The sequence below is a fragment of the Rhinichthys klamathensis genome, unplaced genomic scaffold, assembly GCF_029890125.1.
Source record: "Rhinichthys klamathensis goyatoka isolate OS25496 unplaced genomic scaffold, OSU_Roscu_1.1 h1tg000254l_1, whole genome shotgun sequence".
Classification (NCBI taxonomy): Eukaryota; Metazoa; Chordata; class Actinopteri; order Cypriniformes; family Leuciscidae; genus Rhinichthys; species Rhinichthys klamathensis.
Window position 1 is genome coordinate 1,120,379 of NW_026606776.1, and position 25,183 is coordinate 1,145,561.

At 37.9% G+C, this 25,183-nt stretch overlaps 1 protein-coding gene across 1 annotated transcript in view; it reads right to left on the reverse strand.

Annotated features, from left to right (window-relative positions):
* Nucleotides 1-317: 317 nt before the first annotated feature.
* Nucleotides 318-25,183, reverse strand: part of hs6st3a (heparan sulfate 6-O-sulfotransferase 3a) — a 37,045-nt gene continuing 12,179 nt past the window's right edge. Inside the window, exon 2 of the mRNA XM_056266967.1 lies at nt 318-1,145. Coding sequence (XP_056122942.1) covers nt 410-1,145 — 736 coding nt within the window. The 3' untranslated portion in view covers nt 318-409. The remainder of the gene's footprint in view (nt 1,146-25,183) is intronic.

Below are 25,183 nucleotides of genomic sequence, written 5' to 3' on the forward strand. Positions count from 1 at the left end.
TCGGCTGAAGACCCAAGTTTGGTTTGAAGATGAAAAACGTACTAAGCACAATGTTCTCTCACCATTCCTGATTTCTAACACACACTCACAGCGTTCGGCGTCATCTTGCGGCTCTCAGAGCAGAAACGAAAGCTGCTAGTCTCCTTATGTTTTTCCGTCGTCTCCGGGGGTGTTCATATTGTAAATTGCGCAAGCTTATTTCGTCCATTAGATTGAAAGATCTGAAAAAGCCCGTACATTATAGACCCTCCCCTCGAAGAAATCAGGACAGAAGTGGTTGAAAAGGAGATGGATTAAAACACCAGGTGTAAACAGAGCCTTTGAGAACTGTAGTGGTAAGCAGTATATTATATACTGCAGACATGCTAAGAGTAGTATGTTATTCTGAACATAACCAGAGAGCAAGGCATCACCACCTCACCACCTGACTGCTGTAGTCCTCCGTCACCCCAGCTAACTCCATCTCCTCCTCTGCATCCTTTCGTTCGTCGTCCTCCTGTTGCTGAATCTGTGAGGTTTTCTGTTGCTTAATTCTCCTGCGTTGCTCTCGTTTCCTCTTCCTCTCCTCCTGTCGCTCCTGATGGTGGCAGTACTGCACGCGGCGTGAGAAAAGCTCCCTGGCGTACTCGTACAGCTGCACGTCTAGTGCATTGAGCTCCTCTATGCGCCTCCGGGTGGACGTCCCCACCGTGACCCCGGCCGCCCGGGTACCGTTAATCTGAGTGAAGGCGGCGATGAAGTGCAAGCCGAACATCCTCTCGAAAAGGAACTGCGTTTTGCGCTGGAACTCAGTCAGGCCGAAAAAGGCCATGCGCCGCAGGTTGCGCTTGGCGCTGCTGAGGAGCAGTTCGGCGCGCCGTTCTTCGCTCATGGAGGACAGGTTGTAGCAGCCCACCAGGCTGAGATCGGCCAGCATGCGAGTCTGCCGGTTGTTGGCCAGGTTTGAGGGGCAGACCATGAACTCCTCGAGGGACACGCCGGTCCAGTCCTCGCTGCTGTAGCAGGACGGCAGCTCGTCTGGGGTGGCGGGACGCCCGTCGCACATGTGAAGCGCCGTCTTCCACGTTGCTCCGCGCTGCACGTGCTTCCACTCGCTCAGGTAACGCGACACGGGGTCCCGCAACAGCGTGATGTAGTAGAAGTTCCTGGGAAGAGAACACAGACGATGAGGCATCTAGAAAAAAATTTCTGTCTGAGTAAATGTTGACAGAACTGCTACTTTTAGGTGAATTATTCCTAAGGATGTAGACCTCACAAAATTGTAAAGAAAAATGTCCACCCCGGTGGACAATAAAGATTTATTCTATTCTATTCTATTCTATTCTATTCTATTCTATTCTATTCTATTCTACTGTAAGTCAGCCACAGACCTCCAAATATAATGATTTGCTGGGACGGACTCTCTTCCTAAACCTGCTACATATTATCATTCATAGGATTGGGGTCAGTAAGATTTTTCTTTTTTGAAAGAAAGTAAATAAGAAATGAACACTTTTATTTAGCAAGGATGCATTAAACTGATCAAATGAAGACGTTTATATTATAAAAGTTTCCACAAAAAATAAGTTTTCAACATTATAATAATTAATGTTTCTCGAGCAGCAAATCAGCATATCAGAATGATTTCTGAAGGATCATGTGTCACTGAAGACTGCAGTAATGATGCTGAAAATTCAGCTTTACATCACAGGAATGAATTAAATATATATTAAAATAGAAAGCTGTTCTTTTAAATTGTGATAATATTTCACAATATTACTGAGTTGTTGTTTTTTATCAAATAAAAGAGGCCTTGGTGGACATAACAGACTTCTTTAAAAAACAACTTTTGAGAAGAAAAAAATCAAAATTGTTCCAAACTTTTGAATGGTAGTGTAAATAATGACATAAACATCACATGCATATGATATTTAAATATAATATATTATGATTATAGTTATAAATGTGTGTGAAATATTATCTGGAAAATATTTACTTGACAGTGTACCTGTATCTTTTTTCGACCCACCATTACAGTATAGTACCTGAAGAGAAATAATTTTTGACTGTAAATAGAAAAATATATATTTATAATAAATCTCATGACTTTCACCCAGTCTTCATAAAACAGAGCAAACAATAATTGTCAAATTATGTAAATTGCAACATTTTATTTTCTAAGTTTTAATAAGTTTTGCTGAAACTTTCTGCAGACCCCCTATATCACCCCAGTTAAAAAACAATTATTTTGTTTTTTAGGATGTTTACACATTTTTATACATTCTCTAATGGCCGCTAGAATAAGTGGAAAAACAACAGAGTGTCAGAGCGCCGACAATGTTTAGGCAGTTTTACTGAAAAACAAGACAAAGATGCTGATTAAAAATAGTATTTTTGGCAGCGTTCCTCATTAAAATGACCATTAGCATAGCATTTCTTGCTAATTATATAAGTACAGCTAATCATTCAGACAGAGAAACCTTCTCCCATACTTCATTACGACAGCCTGGTTCTGACCACATTATATTCCCATAGTCTGAATGTAGAAGAGAAATGATACAGGTGATAGCCAAGAAATGTCCTTTAATATTTCACAGTCTCAAAGAGAAAACAAGTTTACAAGTGATATTTATCTGGAAATGAGAAAAACAACCCAGATAAAACATCCAATTTTCTATCTCGGCAATGAGATCGCTCTGTGCTCAGAATAGCGTGCTCATGCCGGAGCGAACGCGCTGTGAGACGTGGTCTGCTCATTGTCACCGAGTTCCTCATCATTTGTCTCATTTCCTCTTGCTGGGTTTGTTACCTCCTGCGTGAGGAGCACATTATTTCCAATAAGCTCAATGAGAGGAGCGCCACTGACACATGGACACAAATCAACTACGAGAACTCAGAAAAACAACATTCATTTACATCCTATTTGAGCAAATATTGTCTTATGTGGCAAGAGACGCAACATGGCAAAAACAAGCACTGGAAATCGGTGGTCTTGGGTATGAATTTCACATTTTGGCTTGCAGGGTGCAGTTAAAATTTCTGGGTAAAGGGATATGTTGGGATGTGATGTCATGCTTGGAAACTGGTCTAAGATCTATCGAGTGATCTGCCACATCACGATCAAATTACGGGCCAGAATGTCATACTGGCTATGGCATTATAATGCAGTGAAATCAATAACGCTCCACTAAGGTAATCCATCTGCTCTTCAGCACTGACCTATTGGAGAAGCACTGTCAAATGCTAACCCGCTCAATACAGTCAAGCCGAGCAGGATATGATATGATAATGAAGGTCAGATCGCTGATCACAGGCTGCTCAGAGGTCAGTCTGTTACTGCATGAAGCATTCAAAAAGTACTCCAAAAATAATTTTCAAAGGGATAGTTCACCCAGAAATGAAAATTCGATCATTTACTCACCCTCATGCCATCCATGATGCATTCAACAAAATCATTTTTTTTAGGAAAAATTATCTTCACAACGCACTCACATTTATGTCAAGCTGAACTTGGGAACGCACCCAGGACAGTTGACCGGAAACGATGGTTTATAGTTAAAAGAGTTTAAAATATTAGTATTTTTCTTCTTTCTATCGTTTGCTTTTATAACGGGGATGGCATGAGGGTGAGTAAATGATGAGAGAATTTTCATTTCTGTGTGAACTATTTCTTTAAAAGGTTTTCCTTGCAATTAAGCCTTCAACAAAAAGAACCTTTTGAAATGGATTTGGGCTAGTCTTTTTGAAGTGTAAGTTCTTGTAGTTATGCCTGCTAGATGTAATTCAATTTTGAAGGACTGAATGGGATTCAAACTCATGCACCACATACTGTACCAGAACACACTTTAAAGGGATAGTTCACCCAAAAATGAAAATTCTGTCAGTAATTACTCACCCTCGTGTTGTTCCAACCCCGTAAGACTTTCGTTCATCTTCGGAACACAAATTAAGATATTTTTGATTAAATCTGAGAGCTGGATCACTCCTCCATAGGCTGCAAGGTAATTGATATCTGCCAGCCCAGAAAGTTAGTAAAGACATCGTTAAAATAGTCCAAGTGACTACAGTGGCTTAACCTTAAGTTTAACAAGTGACGAGAATGCCTTTTGTGCGCAATACCGCAGACATTTTATCATTCCCATAACCAAACCTGAATGTTTGCAGAATGTTCTTATGACCAAAATCTGTTAGCTGGGCAATGATTCACAAGGACAGTTACTAAGGAATGTATTGGTTTATGAGCATGTTTTACACACTACACAAGCACTAACAAAGAGCAATATCTAGCTGATGAAAGTTTTTTTTTTATTATAATTTAATATAAATGTATTATTAAGATTGCTCCTGGACTGAGGCATTAGGTGTGTTTGACTCGAAGTGGCGCTGCACAGACCGATCGGTGTATGGCATCAAAGTACAGTGAAAGCAATAAGAGAGCAAACGGTTTTGCTGTTTTGGTTTATGCTTTCGATGTCATACAAAGATGGGTCTGTGCAGCGCCTCTTCAAGTCAAACACACTTATTGAGAAAGGTCACATGTGAACGAAACGTTTGCCACTTTCTCATTAAAGTAGTGGTTTTATCTTCAATGGTGGCTCCCCTTCATTGTTAGAGTGTGCGGGCTTTTTTAAAGCGTGTCCCATGAACGGCTCTTATTATATATTAACAGCCCACAGTACCACAGCTCGAAACCTGAAAGAGTTAAAAGCAGAGCACATCTAGAAATGTGTATATATTTAAAACAGACATTTCCATCCATCTAAGCTAAATTTCCATTTATTTTCCAGGCCTTGAAGTTTTCTGTGACTGCGGAAGCCCTTTAAAAGCATGACAGAGCGAGAGAAAGAAAAATGTCCAATCTATTAAAACAGAGTAAAAGCTTCCTCCCCATCTCCACGGAGGTGTGCTAATTAATCTCGTGAAATTGTTTTTTAAGCGCACTATTTAATTACTCAGCTCAGAGTCTATTAGTGTTGCTCAGAGGAAGGCAGCCTCTTCTCATTACTGATATACAATCAATGACAGTAATACTTTCTATCCGGCTGGCAGACTAGCAGATTACAGGAATGCATCACTATAATGAACTTCATCAATTCATTGAACATCCACTGATAAACTTTTACTATTTTTAAAGTAAACACATATATAGGGAACTTGTGCTATTTGTCGCACGTTTAGCTGTGAATATTTCTCAGGGTAGCTTTATTTTTTTAATTTCTGTATATACAGTTCATTGAACACACAATGACCGCATGGGGCATGTCGTCACACTGTATGAGGTAGTTTGTCCATTAAAATTAAGAATTCATTCCAACAAGCGGAAAACCTTCCAATCTCTCTCTTGAATCCAACAAGGAAGTGACTTAAATTGCAATTCATCGACTGGTCGCTAGAGACAGGCTGCAAAAGAGAGTCAATCTCATAGACTTAGACAGAAAAATGTACAGTTTACAGCCTGGTACAAAAAGTGGTTTTGGTCTATATAGCTAATTTTGCCCTTCATGACAACTGTGAGGGGGGTGAATTTTTTTATAACTCATCCGTTTAAATTATATTAAGCCTTAAAGTTCTGCATAATTAAGGGCGTGGCCACTTGAGTGACAGGTGGATTGCCGCTGCTGTAACTACTAGCAGTTTGTCCGCTGTCAGTTTGCGTCACGTCACCTCAGCTAATCCTGCCTTTTTACCCATTTTAGGTTATCTGGGAGTGACGGGCTACCAAGATGGCGACGGACGGCTCCGCCCACTTTGTGCTTCAAAAACGCTCTTCAAAAACCTACGGGTGATGTCACGGACACTACGTCCATATTTTTTTACAGTCTGATTCATTCCCACTAATTAAGTATATACATTAATACTATATACATAAACTTTTTTGCTCACCAGCCACTGTGGTTAGTGGTTTTTCAAAGTTACTAGCCACACAGCATTTTCACTGGCTACAATTTTGACATCGATACCATGGGGAAAAACTGCCATATAAATATTTTTAATATTATCTCATATTTGGCAGCAGATATATTAGGCTGCTGTCACTTTAAGACCTGACACACGGATCCATACACATGCATTTTATTTCTCAACGGTTTACGTTCGCTTAAAACATAACTGACTGTATTTACATGAATACTCGCCAAGACCGGCCTTTTGACATTATGTTGTGTGTATTTGACTGTTTAAGCGCAATAAGCAGAACTAAATTTAGTACTGAGAGGCGGCTTAATGTGCTCGCACTTTGGTTTTGAGCGCAAAATCTGCAGGAATGAGTAAAATGATGCGCAACCTTTCAACCTGCCAAGCTGGCTAGTAGGAGTGACTGCGTTACACGCCACTGCCAAAATCCACCAACAATAGGCGGGTTGGCGGGTGTTACAGTGACTCCAAACATAATGTTACAGAAAATCTTTTTATTGCAGAAAATATTCATAAATTTGGTGTGGACGAGGTGACAGCTATACCCCCGCAGCATAACAAATCATATTTAATTCCAATACTGTATATATTCAAAGTTCTATAAATATGAAGTGCTCCTGAGTTTGCCATTGATTGACACTGAATAATTCAGAGTGATTTCAAAACTGAGAGGCAGAGAAAATTTCAGAAGTCCATTAGTTTGTGCAGGCCTAATTGAGTGGTCTATCGCAGATGCTAATTTGGTTAGTGAGAAAGAAGGTCTGTATGTGTGTGGTGGCTGAGAGAGCGGCTAGCACATTAGACCACTTACTTAAATGACCAGAGGAGTGAGGGATAATGTGTTCTCTGCCTCCTGTACAGCTAAAACACCCACTAATATCAAATGAATTGAATTACTCAGGAAGCAGAGTGCAAGATGCCAGCTCCGTTTTTATGCTAACGCTAACTGAAACATAATAGACGTCTAATAGCAAGTAACCTATTGGATAAATTATTGCAAGACAAGTAGGCATGGAAAGTGCATGGAAAATATCCCATCAGTCTTATCATTAATATACCATTATAGTATTTATTAATATTTGTTTTAATTATAGTTTAAGTTTTTAAAATGGTGTTTAATTTATTTTTATTTCAGATTTAGTCATTTTAGCACTTCGATTTAAACTTATTTTATTTCAGATAGTTGTCAAGACAACATAGAAAATTTATATTTTATTTTATTTCAGCTTTATTTCAATTAATGAAAATTATTTTTAATAGTTTTAGTTTTAACACACAATAACAACACTGCTAGTAGTATAATATAGGCCTAACATGTTCCAAAACACATGCTACCAGCTTAGATTAATTAATGCATAGATTGATTCAAACCAATAACTCGGAAGTTCACAGCTAATGTTTTTGTTTTTGTTTTTTTAAGTCAGGATGAAACTGAAGTTGTGATCGTTTTTTCTTCTGAAGTATATCCGAGTGAAATGACATCTTGAAACAATAAAAAAATTTCAAGTTCCATTGGCAATTGATTGTATCGTTGAATCGTATTGGTCAATCTCATGTGAGTGACAGGTTGCCCCACCCTCGTGCCAATACACACACATCATCAGAGAAGAGATGTCGCTGCAATAGGGAACGTTATTTTGATTAAATACTACGAGGGCACATGGAATTAAAAAAATAATGATGTGCACAGATAAATCATTAATAACAAACACTGCTAATAACTTTAAACAATTTGTTAAAAAGAACTGGGTAAAAAGAGCAATGCACGAGACAGATGCAGAAAACACTGTCCGATATTTTAGTGTAGCATTTTCCATATGCAGCATCAAAGAACTGTTAATGGAAACAAAGACACCAGGTGGCATTTCTTTTTGTAATTGTTCTGAATAAGGACTAGTTCTCAGTTCCAGATAGGCTACAGATATGTAAACTGAAACCTTTAATAAAAAAAAAAATGATACTGTTCTAATCTTCACCGGCCGCTGCTGATGTCATCGCACAGGGACAGCTGTCATTCTGTAGATAAATGTATCACAAGAACACGGTTACCTAACGCAGAACACAAGATGTCATTGCTATCTCTGGCATTTGATAATATGTGATATCTGTGTGTCAATTATTCATAGGATAGATAATATATCAGAAGAACCACAGGCCATATGAATATTTCTGATGAGATATATTATAGCCTACAGGTCATAAAATGACATTTCTAGTTCCTCTGTGTGGTTTATTGATCAAGAAACATACAATCCCACAGTCATATACTTACATAAAGTGTCCTGCTTGAACCCCAACAGTAAGATGAGCCAAAAAGAGTTTGTATAAATTTTGATTAAAGGCTAAAGAGGTTTTTTTATTATTTTTATTTTGAATGACATTTATCACGCTTGATAAGATGCTTATTTGAATATTACTCTGTAAATAGTACATTTTTCTTTCATGTTGACTTAAAATCAGGGACGTGCACCATTCCAAACTGAATAGAGAGTGACTTAAATTCAGTTATTGAATTTGAAATAAATTACAGTTGATAGCAAACAAGAGCAGAGTAGTGATTACAATTTTAACACAAGCGGTAGAATTGAAATAAAGTTAAATAAATATAAATATATATATATATATATATATATACTGTATATATATATATATATATATATATATATATATATATATATATATATATATATATATATATATATATATATATATATATATATATCACTGAAGTTAAGCCACAGAAGCCGTAAGTCAAGAAGACAAACTTCGTATGTTGGCTTGACAAAATTATGTTTGAAAATTTTTCAACGTTTATAGGTTTATAGGCCTTACAGACAGACAGACACACACAGACAGACAGACAGACACACAAACACAGACAGTCAAACACAGACAGACACAAAACACAGACAGACTGACAGACAGACAGAGACACAGACAGACACAAAACACACACAGACAGACAGACAGAGACACAGACAGTCAAACACACAGACAGACAGACAGAGACACAGACAGTCAAACACACAGACAGACAGACAGACAGACAGAGACACAGACAGTCAAACACACAGACACAGACATACACACAAACCCAGACACAGACAGACAGAGACACAGACAGTCAAACACACAGATAGACAGACACAAAACACAGACAGACAGACAGACAGACAGAGACACAGACAGTCAAACACACAGACAGACAGACACAAAACACAGACAGACAGACAGAGACACAGACAGTCAAACACACAGACACAGACATACACACAAAACACAGACAGACAGACAGACAGACAGAGACACAGACAGTCAAACACACAAACACAGACAGACAGAGACACAGACAGTCACACACACAGACACAGACAAAAACAGACAGACAGTCACACACACACACACACACACACACACACACACACACAAACACAGACAGACAGACAGACAGAGACACAGACAGTCACACACACAGACACAGACAGACAGAGACACAAACAGTCACACACACAGACAGACAGAGACACAGACAGACAAACATAGAGTCAAACACAGACAGACACACAAACACAGACAGACAGACAGACAGAGACACAGACAGTCATACACACACACAGACAGACAAACATAGACAGTCAAACACACAGACACAGACAGACAGACAGACAGATAGATAGACAGAAAGACACAGTCAAACACACAGACACAGACAGACAGATAGATAGACAGAAAGACACAGTCAAACACACAGACACAGACAGACAGATAGATAGAAATATCTCAAATTGTCTCTGATTGTCTCAAAAAATCATTATAGACCAAGATTTTTATTTTCCACTATATTTTAAACCCTGTGGTTGATGTTTTCCCTGTTGTGTCTCATTTTTTATGTGAAAACGTTTTATCTTTTTTTGTTGCAAAGACATCAAGGTCAAGACCACAAACACTGTTGACTTCTCATGTCTTATCTGAAGTGTAGGTGCTCATCTACCTGGAGCATGTTCGATCCGTTACATACTCGCAGAGATATTGTTGAACACCTAAAACCTAGCTCTTGTCCATACGATATTATTCCGTCACACTTTTCTAAGCAAATCGTCGATATCATAGGACCTGATCTCCTATTTTTTATTAACATTTGTTTGAGTACTGGTACGGTCCCTGACTCCCTAAAACATGCTTCAGTTACCCCCCTTCTGAAAAAAAATCCAATCTTGATATATCTGACTTAGCTCATTTCAAACCAATTTCTAATCTTCCATTTATCTCAAAAATCTTGGAAAGGGTTGTTTTCACTCAATTACAATCTTTTCGGAGTACAGATTCACTATATGATACTTTCCAGTCAGGATTTAGGAAACTCCACAGCCCCGAATCCGCTCTATTGAAAGTTACTAATGACATTATGCTGGCTACAGATAACGGGAGTGCTGTTGCTCTGGTCCTTTTAGATCTCAGCTCTGCTTTCGATATGGTTGATCATACAATTCTTATCTCTCGACTGAAGAATTACGTAGGCATTCAGGGTACCGTTTTAAATTGGTTCCATTCTTTTTTAACCAACAGACGATTTTCTGTGCGCATTGGAAATCATGCTTCCTCAGCAGCACATCTTTCCTGTGGTGTACCGCAGGGATCTATTCTTGCTCCTGTACTATTTTCTTTATATTTGCTGCCACTGGGTTCCATCTTTTCCAAATATGGAGTATAACTTCATTTATACGCTGACGACACCCAACTGTACTTCCCATTTAAACAAAATAATTCAAGCTCTTTGGAAGTCCTGCTTGCATGTTTTCAGGAAGTGAAACTATGGCTTACACACAATCTTTTAGCTCTGAATGAGAATAAAGCTGAAGTAAAACTCTTCGGACCCAGTGACTTCTATGACTCTGGTATTTCGGACCTTGGTGAGTTAAATTCTCATGTTACTCCATCTGCTAAAAATGTAGGTGTTCTGTTTGATTCAGGCCTCAAGTTTGATAAACAAATTAATTCCGTCGTTAAATCATGTTTCTTTAACTTATGACATCTTGCAAAAGTCAAATCTTTTCTCTCTCCAAAGAACTTCGAAATAGTCATTCATGCTTACGACTTCATCACCTCACGACTTGACTATTGCAATTCACTCTATTTTAGAGCTAACCAATCATCTATCGGGCGTCTTCAATCAGTTCAAATGCTGCTGCCAGGCTGTTGACGGGTAGTCGAAAATTTCGATCACATCACCACTCCTATTTTAATTTAGGAGCTACACTGGATACCCGTCAAACGGAGAATTGAGTTCAAGGTTTTAGTTTTAGTTTTTAAATCGTTACACTGCCTAGCACCAGGGTACATATCTGATTTAATACATTCTCACAATCCTTCCAGGTCACTTAGGTCTAGCAACCTTGGATTGCTCTCTGTGCGTAGATCGAGATTGAAACATCGAGGAGACCGAGCTTTTGCAATAGCAGGCCCCAAACTATGGAATAGCCTATCTATCAGAGCGGCGTCATCACTTGCCACTTTTAAATCAAAGCTTGAAACACATTTTCTTACTGTGGATCTTTAATGCATTTTTTTTCATTTTGAATCGTAATATATTTAATGTATTATTTAATTTTTTGTCTGTAATTGTATCGATTGGAACTTTTGTTTTTGATTATATTGTCCTGTTTAGCACTTTGGTCAACCATGGGTTGTTTTTAAATGTGCTTTATAAATAAATAAATAAATAATGAAAATGAAAATGAAATAGAAAGACACAGACAGACTAACACAGACAGACACAGACAGACAGACAGACACACACAAACACAGACAGACTGACAGATAGACACACAAACACAGACACACACACACACACACAAACACAGACAGACAGACACACAAACAGACAGACAGATAGACACACAAACACAGACAGACACACACACACACACACACACACAGATAGACACACACACACACACAAACAAACAGACAAACAGACAGACAGACAGACAGGCACACAAACACAGACAGACAGACAGACAGACAGACAGACAGACAGACACACACACACACACACACACAAACAGACAGACAGACACACACACACACACAAACAGACAGACAGACACACAAACACAGACAGACAGACAGACAGACAGACAGACAGACACACACACACACACACACACACAAACACAGACAGACAGACAGACAGACACACACACACACACACACAGACACACACAGACAGATAGACACACAAACACAGACAGAGAGACAGACAGACACACACACACACACACACAGACAGATAGACACACAAACACAGAAAGACAGAGAGACAGACAGAGAGACAGTCAGACAGACCGACAGACAGATAAAAGAGAGCCAATTCTTAAATTATGAATTTTTGCACACCCCTGATATAAAAATAAATGCAAAAAAGTAGCAGTCTCAAAATACAGCACAAGGATCTTGCAAGGCTGGTCCAAGAACAGCAGTAACAAACCCTAACACATGTTAAGCCATTTCCTGTTGAGGAACAATTTATCACAATTGTTCGCTTGACCTAATCAGCATTTCACCTCAGTCTGACGCACACACTGGGTTTATCGACCAGGGCGAGTGTCGACTAAACTCGATGCTTTGTCTCTTTGCATCAGGAGCGGAGCACCACAGAAAATCGATAAGTGCCAAAACAATTTTATTTCATTACCATTTAGGCCAGCAGCGTAATTAAAGAGCAGGTTCCATATGCTTACGTTAGCATACTTTCAACATGCCCTTCTAAAGCAACGAGCATCCCTGAGAAAATCAGCCACATTTAAGGCGGCCACCGCGGTTCATTTAAGGATATCTTTCAGAAGCAACATCTGCTTTGGTGCTTCGTGCTCCACTGGGTTAACATTAACTGATGATTTTAATATCTTACGTTTCACTAAACAGGGTGTTTGCTTGAATGGAAAGCAGTTTCACAGCACATTTAAACTGCTCTGATGGTCCACTTTAGTGGAGGGTATTGCAAAAGGGACCTTAAAGGGATAGTTCATCCAAAAAAAGAAACAACTGTCATTATTTAGTCAAGTTGTTCCAAACCCGTATGACTTTCTTTCCTTAAGGAAATGTTCAACTTTTCAATGCAGTTATAATAAATGAGCTTCAAGCTTCAAAAATGACGGAAAAACACTATAAAAGAACCAATAGTTAGTCCATTTGACTTATTATAGGGCCCGTTTTATATTTTTACAAATTATTTTGTCGTTTCATTTTGTCTGGATTCAATTTTAATGGTTCAATTAAATTTTATTGATCAAAAAGGGTATCCAATCAATTGAATTTATAAGTGATATATGAAATTTTTTGTGTTTGGAAATTTTTTGTTGCCTGTTTAAATTTTCTGGATTCTGTGTTTTATGATTTACTACAAATGTATCATCAGAAATGTTGGTAATCAAAAGAATGCATAAAACTTTAACAATTTAATCCTTATAGAATGTAATCAAATGAAATCTAAACAACTGCTTTATTGTTTTTGGCAAACAAAGTACAGTTGAAATTAAAACGTACGAAAAATTGTGTGATATTCTCTACGACAGGCTCGGGAACTGTGCTGTTTTTTGTATTTCCTCTACATAATCGGAAAGTGCGCATTACTTTCAATAGCATTTTCACTTAAGGAAAGCAGATGGCAGATTTTGCAGTCATCAGGCATGCGGCAGCTCTAGTCATATCATCAATTGCAGAGGCTGTGGCAGGAACAGCTTGCCATTTCCATACAGACAGAAAAGCATGAACGCCTCACAGGCCGTTTCTGTCTCGATGTGCTGAGTCATCGGCCGCTCGCTGCCGTTATCGCCACTGCTTCAGGCTTTTGTATCAAATAAGACTGGGTGTAGATGGAGAAAATATACGAAAGGGTAAAAATCAAAGCTATAGACAACTCTGTCATCCTGTATTCACTTAAAGTCCCCCTGTAGTCAATAATTGTATCCCTTAAAACACAAAAATTACATACTTAAATGGTTTTCCCTTGAAAAAAAAAAAAACTTTTAATGTAAGTCTACACCATTGCCTCTTTTAGTATACGCGGTTCTATGAATATGCTAATTAGCCCCGTCTCCACTCACTCACACCAGCTCAGATCCACTCGTGGACGTGATTGGTTATAAGGTCGTTTGTGACGTCAGAAACACCAGAGATTTCAAACAGCATTTTGAGACTGTCTTTGGTTCACTGCAGTTAGATGGAGAAAAAAATAGGCAATGGTGTGTTGACTTATGAATTTGCACATGGTTTGTCTTAAAGCATATTATAAACACCATATACACATACAGTATTTAACAATATTAAAAAAGCAGATTAGTGTGAAACTATTTGAAATTCTAACTGATATTAAAGCTGCAGTCCGGCATTTTTCCTCTTTGTCGCCATCTCTGTTCGAAATCTGCAATTGCAGTCATTCGCGGAATTATCAACTTTACGTGGGTTGTAGTTCAACACCCTCGACACGGCACAGCGCGGATGAACACAGTGTTTGAGGAGAGTGTGCAGCTGTCAGTCACCGCGCCGATGTGGATATTGTCATTCAGAATCACAGATTATTCTTTTTGGAAGTATGACCAACATAAGAATTTTCACCGGGAAATGTCATCTGAACTAGTAAGAAACATTCACTTTTGTTCTGGTTCTGACATTGCAGTAAATCGCGCTGATTAAATCTAACAATTGCTTATAAGTTATCATTTCACGCAAAACCGTGCAAAGTAGCTATACTATGTTCTCTAATTGTTACAGTTTTTTACAATCACTTTGCTACTATTTTCAGAACCTTGATGTCATTTTTCAAAACTCTAGACACAAAACTCAAAACGGTTATCACTTGTAACACAGGCTGTCTAATGTTCAAAACATTGCATTGTGCATTCACATCTTTAAAGAAATCTTGCACTTGCACAATCATTGGTTCAAAAAACAAACTTACTGTGAAATACCATTGAAACATAACTATAGATCACCCACACACAAGCAACCGATAGTTTCACTGTGTCATTGTTCGTACAATCATTAAATATTGTAGAACAAAATAGGTGATCCAGGTTTCATTATGGTCTACATGTACAGTAAATACATCTCTGTAAAAGCACTGCAGTAGTAGAGAGAATACACACATAGTGGAATCACTGAACAAAGTGTGTAATATTGATGCAAAAAACTACAGTGCAATCACAGGTTTATTGGAATCAAAGCAAAAATATTATAAATATTACTGTAGGCTATCCATGGATATTGTCTAATTGGTTCATGCTCCACGCTAATTGGTGACAATGAATCTCGTTATCTTGAAACTGTCATGATTTACTGTAAACATGGAAGATTGTGTGTCTGTTTCCATACAACTATGCATTAAGAGTAATGCAACAGTTACTTATCATTTTGAGCAGTTGTATCAATTGATAGTTAGATCATTGTAAGGAAATGAATAGACACTCATTTGAAATGTAATGTGTGAATTGCCTTTTGAAAGTAGTACTCTGATGTTAAGTTGTGTCATATTGAACAGGTGATTTTTGTTGAATGAACAAATGATCTAAGTTTTATGTGTATTGTATCCAAGCAATTGAGAAAAGGGTTAGAGTTTTGAAAAATGTGCATTTTGATCATTGGTTGTGAGTTTTGTGTCTAGAGTTGTGAAAAATGGCATCAAGGTTCTGAAAATAGTAACAAAATGATTGTAAAAAACTGTAATGTTAACAACGTCAGCAAGCATTGCGTGACTACATCATGTAATGTCCTTCCGATATTATCCTTGTTTTCGCATGGGTCCGGTTGCAGTTTCTTTTTTTCTGTAGCCACTCCGAAGTCCGAACGAAGTCTTTTGCATTTTACAGCGGGTGAGTCTCTAGTTGTCACTGATGATGATCGTCGTTTGAACCTTTCTGGATCCGCCATCAAATTGATAAGTTTAATTATATCAAGTGCTGTGAGAAAAGGCTATAAATCTCTACCTCCAACATCCTCACACGCAATATAGCTTATACTAGCCGAGACTCCTTCTTTATGTGTACAGATGTGACGTAATGACGCAAAGACATGCTCGAATCTCCCGCGGAAATCCACCAGTACCACTAAAATTAAAAACATTATTACAAGCTTACCGTTTTGCATCGAGCTAAGGCAAGCAGATAGTTTTGAACACTGGCTGGTTATGTATTTTATCAAATATGTATTTTGGATGATTTTTAACCCAAAAAAAGCTACGGACAGCAGCTTTAATAAACCACATTATCACAATACTATCTATCTATATCCACACATTCTTTAAAAATAAAGTTTCTTTATTGGCATTGATGGTTCCATGAAGAACCTTTAACATCCATGGAACCGTTCCATTGCACAAAATGTTCTATATAGTGGAAAAGGGTTCTTTAGATTATTAAAATGTTCTTTGCACTAAGAAAAAAAAAAAAGATTATTTTAAGAACTGTTCACTGAAAGGTTCTTTGGGGAACACAATTCAGTTTCATTTCAAATTCAAATTCTGCGCACTATTTGTTATCTGCTCAATTCAGATTCAGGAATTCAAAAGGCATTCCCTGTTCAGAATAGTGCACAACACTGCCAGCTAATAGAGGACCTCTTTCTGAAGTGCTATCATGACGAGTGTGGATGATTTTGTTACTATTTATTAGTACAAATCAATCTCCGGTTTCACAGACAAGGCTTAAACTAGTCCCAGACTAAAATGCAAATTTGAGCTGTTTCAACTGAAAGTAACTTGCACTGACATTTCTTAAAATATGTCACTGCCATTGTTTTGTCTCAAGATGCACATCAGTAATATTTTTTTTTGCCATGTTTATAAAAGCTACTTAAAGCAGCACTAAGTAGGAATTCCGTTTTTGTCAAACAGCGACCCCTAGAGTCGCTGTGGGGTACTTGTACTGTCCTGAATGGCACTCACGCAGAGATGGCTCGCACTCACGGCCGGATCCCCTCCCCCTGTACACTGGTACCTGTTCAGTAGGATGGACGCTGTAACGAGTGGAAATAAGGTATGGCCCCTTTAAGAGCTGCGCGCGCCCTGTTTAACTGTCGGCAGTCTGAATTGTATGTGCGCCTCGAACACCACATGTATACGGCGCCGGGTTATTTCTGTTTGATGCTCATTTTATCAGAATTTTATCAGATCTGTTTTTTGCCGTAAAGCAATTCGTGACCTCGCGAGACCTGATATCACACGATACTTCCTAACACTGAGGCTGGCGGCCCAAAGTTGCAAGGGTGGTTTTGCGGCTCACAGGCACCAGGGGGGTGCGAGACGACCACCATTCAACAAGAAATCAGTAATATAAACATTACAACATTATAAACATGACTCCAAAGCTGTTCGGTTAAGGTAAAAAAGTTACTTAGTTCCCCTTTAAATGTCCTAATTGATCTAAGGCCTAATCCTGGCATAATCTGATACTGTCTGTCTGTGAAACCAGGCCTATGTGTATCATCAAGCAACTGGTGTTGATTCCCGCCTCCATCTCGAGATCCATTCTCTATGTCATCATCCTGTTAATAATTGGTTCTGGTGTGATTGCAGTTGCAGTCTGCAGCATCCCTTGACAAAGCCATCATATATCAAAAGAAAAGATGCATTGTGATTTTCATTATGAAAACCCAACAAACTCAAGATCAATTTCCACTACACGTCTAACCATATTCATTTAATTTCCACAAAACTGCATGGAGGACAAGATAGTGATTGTTATTGCAGCATAGTAAATCCAACTTGATGGCAGCCTGTCACCTATTCACCAACAAGAGTTGCTTAGCAGCCAATTAGAGCCATGCTGACTATAGCACACAGCATTATACACTTTACAGGCACACTGTAAACCTAACATTTTACCATATCAATTTACAGTATCCAATGTCAGTTTTAACATTTTTAGTTCTGAAATGAAAGTTCTGCCATTATTTACTCGACCTCGTGTCATTCCAAATGTTTATGGTCCGTTGTGGAGCTTGACAGACATCACTAATAACCGTCATTGTAAGGAAAAGAACATTCTTCCAAAATTCTTCTTTTAAAAATAACAGCATATTAGTTCAGAAATACACTGGGGAAAATATCTCTTTAAGTATTGTTTATCTAACCTTTAGCAACTAAGATGATCAGGCCGATGGGCCCAATTCTCCCCTTCCGACAATCCTATAAAGTCACGATTATCTTGACGATTCTAGATTATCGTATCACATTTTTTTCTGTGGTGGGACCCCGAGGACAAACGCGCACGCTCTGTAGATTATGACGAGGAGGAACCAAACGATACCAAATCCGAAAGCGAGCTGACGGAAGACGGAAGTCTCCACGACTCCACGACATTCGTCCAAACACTATTATCGACATGTCTTGTCCATCGTCTGCCGTGTTTGTTTACTCTGAAATCACGTTTGACCGCAAGAGATTTTGCCAGATTTCCTGTGTTCACAGTCAGGAATCTGGTTGTTTGTGAATGGAATCTGTTAGTGTGTGGTGTGCTTTCATTGTCACATTAGTGTGGCACTCCACACACTATCATTTTTTATCATCATGTTTGTGGTCTCTCATATTTAGAAAATCTGATAAGATTTAAAAAATGTTTTCGTGTGGGTCCGCCTTAACAGACTGCAATGTTTTTAACAAGCCACTCAAAACAAATTCTGTGTTTATATCTAATAAATAATTAACTGTAGTCTCATCCATTCATTTTGTGTAGAGTATATTTTTCCAGAGTACCAAAAAACCTGCTGAAAACAATTTCAAGATGATTACACTAAAAGCTATAGAAGCTGGTTTCCACCACTGAATTTTTATTTTTTTTAAAGTAATTGTGACTTTTTATCTCACAGTTCAGACTTCACAATAGCAAGATATAAGTTTGCAATTGTGAGTTTTAGGCCTGGTTTCACAGACAGGGCTTAGTTTAAGCCAGGATTAGACCTTAGTTCAATAGGACATAAGTAGATTTTATAAATGTGCCTTAAAATGTGCCTACTGTTGTGGTGTGCATCTTGAGACAAAACAATTAATTTTTTCATCTTCTTCTTCATCTTCTGAGAGATATAAACTCACAATTGCAAGTTATAAAGTCAGAATTGTGATATATAAACTTGCAAATGTGAGAAAGTCAGAATTGTGAGATATAAACTTGTAAATGCGAGGGGAAAAAGTCTGAATTGTAAAATAAAAAGTCGCAATTACCTCACGACTAGCAAACTCCAGAGAGAAGTGACACAGGCGGACACTATGTCAGCATTACAGCTCTGCCACTTTTCCTCTGACTTTCCTACTACCGGCAGTTGCTTCTTGAGTAGCAGTTCAAAACTAATCTAAAAGAGGACAAAAGTCAATACAACTGCCGGAGATCAGAGCTAAAAGAAATCAAGCCTGCAGTCCCAACAGCACAATGTAGGAAGCCAAGAGTACAGAAATCTTCAACCTCCAAGGCAACAACAGATTTGTAATTTGCTACGAGATCACAGGCTTCATGGACTGCTTTAGGTGAATAATTCCACATTCACACTGATCTGATACTCCTGAAAAGCTGATTGAGGAATTCTCAGGAAATGTGAGTCCCCATGACTGATTACTGATGTAATCAACAGTGTTTGACAGCTGACAATCAGTTTAGTGTGTAAAGCAAAATACATTTATACATAATAAAACGTTCATTTCATTATTAAATTATATTCTTATGAAAAACAAACATCAAATTTGCATGTCCAATTACGCAGTTACACTACCATTCAACTTTAGGGTCAGTATAAGATTTAAAACGTTTATCAAAGTTTCCACATAATATTAAGCAGCAAAACTGCATTGATAATAACCAGAAATGTTTTTTGAGCATCAAATCATCATATTAGAATGATTTCTGAAGGATCATGTGACACTGAAGACTGGAGTAATGATGCTGAAAATTCAGCTTTACCATCACAGGAATACATTAATTTAAAATATAGAAAACCGTTATTTTAAATTGTACTAATAATATTTCACAATATTACTACTGTTTTTACTTGTGTTTTTGATCAAAGAAATGCAGTCTTGGTGAGCATAAGAGATGTCTTTCAAACACATTTGGCTTATACTGAAATTAAAATATAATTAAATCTCATATATTTCTGAAATGCAAATAATATGTTCTGAATGGACTGACAGAAATGTATCTTGGTCTTTGACCCTGCACTTTCTGTTCAACCCTGTTATGCACAGACCTTCATTTAATAGACATTAATCCTCGTTGAACGTTGATCCTCAACCCCATTCAAACCCAAAGCATTTTAATCGTAACAGCACTGGCAAAAATATAGTGCTCCAATGTCGATGACAATTACAGCTCCAGTACTTTGGGCCTGAAATTTCAACAGTATCCCTTCTAAAAGGAAAAAAATAACAATTTTCCAGAAATGTTATGAGCAAATAGCACCATTTCTTTAGAGCGACTCAATAACACTGTGATATGGCCTGCTATCTTTCTTGTTTACGGTGCATCTGAATGCTGTCGTTTTGTGATTTGCTGTTTGTTAACAAGCAACTATGTCTCATAAAGTGGCCACTATTCATATGATACCAATGTGTTCGCCACAGATACAGGTTAAAAAAGGAAAGATTGCTGCCATTCCTCCTATATGTGTCAAACACATTTTGATAATGAGCAGCTACTGAGGGAACATAAGACACTGCAAAAGAAAAATGTGTTCCAACACAAGCTAACATAAGAAGATAAAGGGCAGATAAGGGGAACGCTTGTTCACTCATTTAGCTCATTTGTGCAACAAAAGGCTTTGATAGGAGGTTTGCTTTGATCTGTTATCATTATGTATGAGCTGCAGACAAGACGCCCCGCTGTGATCCACATGGAAAAGCTCAAAGTAATGTGGTGGAAAATATATGCTTGTGTCAGCATTTTGACCACAGAGGTATAACAGCTAACAGGTTTACTACAAGAGGAGTAAACAAAAAAATAAAGAAGTTCAAGAATGGGGCAAAATGATTAAAAATAACCTAAACCAATAAATGTCTGATTTGAAAGTCTGCATGAAACGGAAGTTGCGATAGTCTTTTCTTCCCTGTTGTGAAATATATTCAAGTGAAACGGCTTCTGGAACTAGAACAAATGTAAATGTAAATTTTGTCCATGGGGAACAGAGTGCAACAGTCGGGTTCCGGAAGTAAAAACTCCATTCATTTTCTCCATAAGGAAGTTGATTTTGAACGATAACTTCTAAACCTTTAAAGACAGACTATGAGCTACGAGGTTGTTAATCCATGGCATTCGCTTCTGTTGAAGCCGTCAGCCGGCATTATTTTTAGATAATCAAGTTTAACAGTAGCCTGGGAAAACCCAGACAACTTCCGGCAAATTTAGATTTGCTCTGAAAGTTAGTCTGGGAAAGAGCTCATTCAAGCCCATTTCCAATCCGCCGAAATCGAGGCACCAATCAGAAACGTTGGGGCGGGCTTTACACGATGACGACAGCGCTGATTTTGAAGCAGATTTTGTAGCCTACATTACAAAGATGGATGCCGCCGTCGAACATCACTCGTTCGAATCAGCTATCGCGTCTGTTTTAAGCGATTTGAACGTTTCCTTTTTGTTAAAAACCGAGCAAAGAACAACACTCGGAGATTCTCCGCCGCTCTGCATACGTCATCTCCTTCATCGCTCTGATTGGTTTTAGGTCTATCCGCGACGTCCGTTGGTGACGCCCCTCTGGAAATGATTTGTCTATGACGCTTTTCCAGACCATAACTCAGTTACAACTGAGAATGGTCTGGTTTTAACCAGGCTAGTTTAACAGGGGAATTCCTGGTGAAAAACTACACTACCCATGATGCTGTACAGAAAATTACACCAATCAGAGAGTCCAAAAAAAGCAGCGTGCTCCAAAATACTGAAATGTTTGTATATGCATATTTTGAAATAAATTTAAAATGTATTGTTTTTAAACATATAATCAATATTTGTAAATTCATAGTTTTATATTTGTACATCGTTTTTAATTCGATTATGCTGTTCGCAATGCTTCATGAGATTGTAGTTCTTTCCTTCACTAAAACCGTTTAGTACACAGTCTTGTACCTTTGTCTTTTTGTCCGATTTTCTAAAACGTTTTTGCTTCAAATCAAAGTTTGTAGTGTTGTGATTCACCTCGTAGCTGATTGGTTTTGTTCAGGGCTTATAACTCTTTAAAGGGGAACTTGGCAACTCTAGTAATTTCTTCGCTGATTTTCACTTTTGTTGTCGCATGTTTTCTCATCGAGCTCCCCCTACAGCTGTGCGGCTTATATTTTCACAACACTGTCATAAAAAAACTCACTTGCGGCGCCTTCCTCCCGCTTTCTACCGCTGCTTATGTGCATTTGTTATTATCGGAGCCGGCCAACTTTATCGTGTGGAGCTATGTCTACCAAGGTGGGTAATACATCACACACAGTATCATAGAATTATGTCGAATTGCCATAAAGCAGTTTGTGTTTCTCGCTTGTTCTCGCTTCTCACGAGACTTTCTATTTCCAACTTATTCCAATTGATTGGATGGTTGTTGTTAGCTATTGGTGGATCTCATGTGAGTGACAGGTTGCCCCGCCCTCACGCCAGTAAACACGTCATCAGAGAAGAGATGATATGATATGAGATGTCGTTGCAAGAGGGAGGGGGAAGTTAATTTCCATTAAAGATTATGAGGAGGGCACATGAATTAAAAAAAAAAGATGAGCATGGATAAATCATTTATAAGAAATACCGCAATTTTTACAAATAAGAATTGTCCATTTTGATTTAAGGAAAATGCTAGCCTTTGATCCGTCCTATACATTGTGCAGATCATGGTTGAAGTTTGCACTGATGTTTAGAGAAGTAAATAACTGTCTGGATGAATATTCTGGCTCAGGTATCGTCATGAGACTCTGAGAGCTGTACTGAAGTGCTTGTCACACTGTGACGGATGAAATGCTCATGTTCAATGCCACCAGGGCCCCAAAGTAAACAGTCTGTGCTCGAATTTAAATTTCCACTCAGACGTTTGACACTTCATGCTTTCATGACCTTGTTTGGTTTAATAATGTATTGCTTATTTATTTACTTGTGTTTTGAAACAGTTATCGCTGCAGGACTTCAGCATTCGCTCACTAGGGAGCTGTCACAATCAAAACACAAGGGCCAACACAAGAGCACTTAAATATGAAATTATTCAGGTACAAATATATATAAAAAAGGAAGGGACAGTGATTAAAAGTATCAATCATTCATCTGTCTAGTTCATTTGGACAAAAACACTACATTAACTTTTAAGTTATAATGTAAAAAATTTGGTAACACTTTATTTTTCGACCACTTTAGACATTTTACTAACTATAAGTAATTTTGCAACTACATGTCAACTAACTCTCAATAGAGTATTAGTAGCCCAACACTGATTAATATCTGCTAACACTTTATTTAGATGCTTCCTGAACAAACAATGTTTTGATAATGTAAACTATTTTAACTGTTAAAAATCTTTTTTATTTATTTAATTTTTTTATACTTTTGATCAATTTAATGCATCCTTGGATAAAAGTATATTAAAAAGTGTGTGTGTGTGTATCTATATATATATATATATATACTGCTCCATCTTCCAATTTAATAACAGCTCTTTTGAAAAGCCTGCATTACATATTGACAGGATCCCAAAACAATCCATTCCAAAATGCATCACACATACTGTTTTGATGGATCCTTCAGAAATATAGTTAAAGCATCAGATGCTAAACAGGCAGGAACAACACTTGGGGCCAGATTTACTAACAGCTTGTGCCAGCGCAAACCCTCTTTTGGAGTTAAAAATCTACTGTCAGGATTTACTTACAGGATAAAACACGCAGTGAAAAATTAGCGCTGAAAAGGCGTGGAAAGGGTTATTTTTGCGGCTGACCTTATTGCAAATGCACTTGGAGGAGTTTCCCTTTCAGATGCAAAATTTAAGTATTTAAATGAATCATGCAAGGTGATATACTAAGGTTTGAGCTAGTCAATTTACTTTACAGTTATCTACCGCCCCAAAAAAGCACATCTTAAACCAGACGCTAACTAGTACATTGCGTTGGTTATTATGGAAATGATCTGACTGCGTCTGCGTTCTTTCATTTGTGCGTCGTCAGTAGATCACGCGCAGAACTTTCCACTTCCATCTGCGCTTTTTTGTAATTGCGCTCTCACGATCATTTTCCGTTTAGTAAATTTGGCCCAAAGTTTGGTGAACTTTCCCATATTAATTCTGGAGAAGTTTAGGAATAATAGTATCTATCCTGCTTCCTATTATCCTTATTAAGTGTTATTAGCTATCTGTAACACCACAAAGTTGCAGAAGTTCAGAAAAAGTTGTTTTCTGCAGGTTACTTCTGGACTATAGAGGAAGTTTTGAGTTCTGAAAATTAGAGTATGTTGTAATAGTACATCATGCTCGTTTTTCTGATTACACACACACTCTTAAAAATGCTGGGTTGTTTCAACCCACGTTTGGGTCAAATATGGACAAACCCAACAGTTGGTTTAAAGGGGTCATCGGATGCCCATTTTCCACAAGTTGGTATGATTCTTTAGCAGGGACGTGCACAGGAATTTTGAGGGGCAGTTGCTCTGACCTGAAAGGGGTCTCCTGACTTCTGCTAAAGGGGCCTCTACCTGACCCGTGATGTCGTGAGCTATGTAAACTATTTGCCATTGCCACACAGTCACACCTGACACTTCAGTGCTCCCATACAATCCTCCCTCCTTTAAACAAAACAGTCAAAGAATAAGTACAACAATATAGAACAGAATGAGGTTCAAACAAACAATATTTCCTATTGAATAGAGTATTTTCTATAGAATGTTAACATAACAAGTGAATATTAACGTAAACATAAATAAGAAGAAAATAATAAATTATAACCCTGAGCTTTGGCTTTTGGGATTAACTTTGGTTCTCTATACAGCCTGGGTATTTTCGGCATCAGTATGATTTTGTTATTTATTATTATGCATGTTGAAGCAATTCTTGATTTATGGTCATTATTTACTGAGGGATGTGCATCCATATTGACCAGTATGTCCAGCTAATCAACATTTTAAATTCAATATAGCCTATAAATCAATAGTCAATCAATGTCAAATTGTCAATCCATTGCTTTCTATCTTGCATAATTAGTGCAGTTGTTTAGAGTTATTAACTACACTGAGACTAGATAATCAGTGTCTTGTTTTATAATGTGTACTTTGATTGGGAGTGCCATCATTCACGTGCATGTATT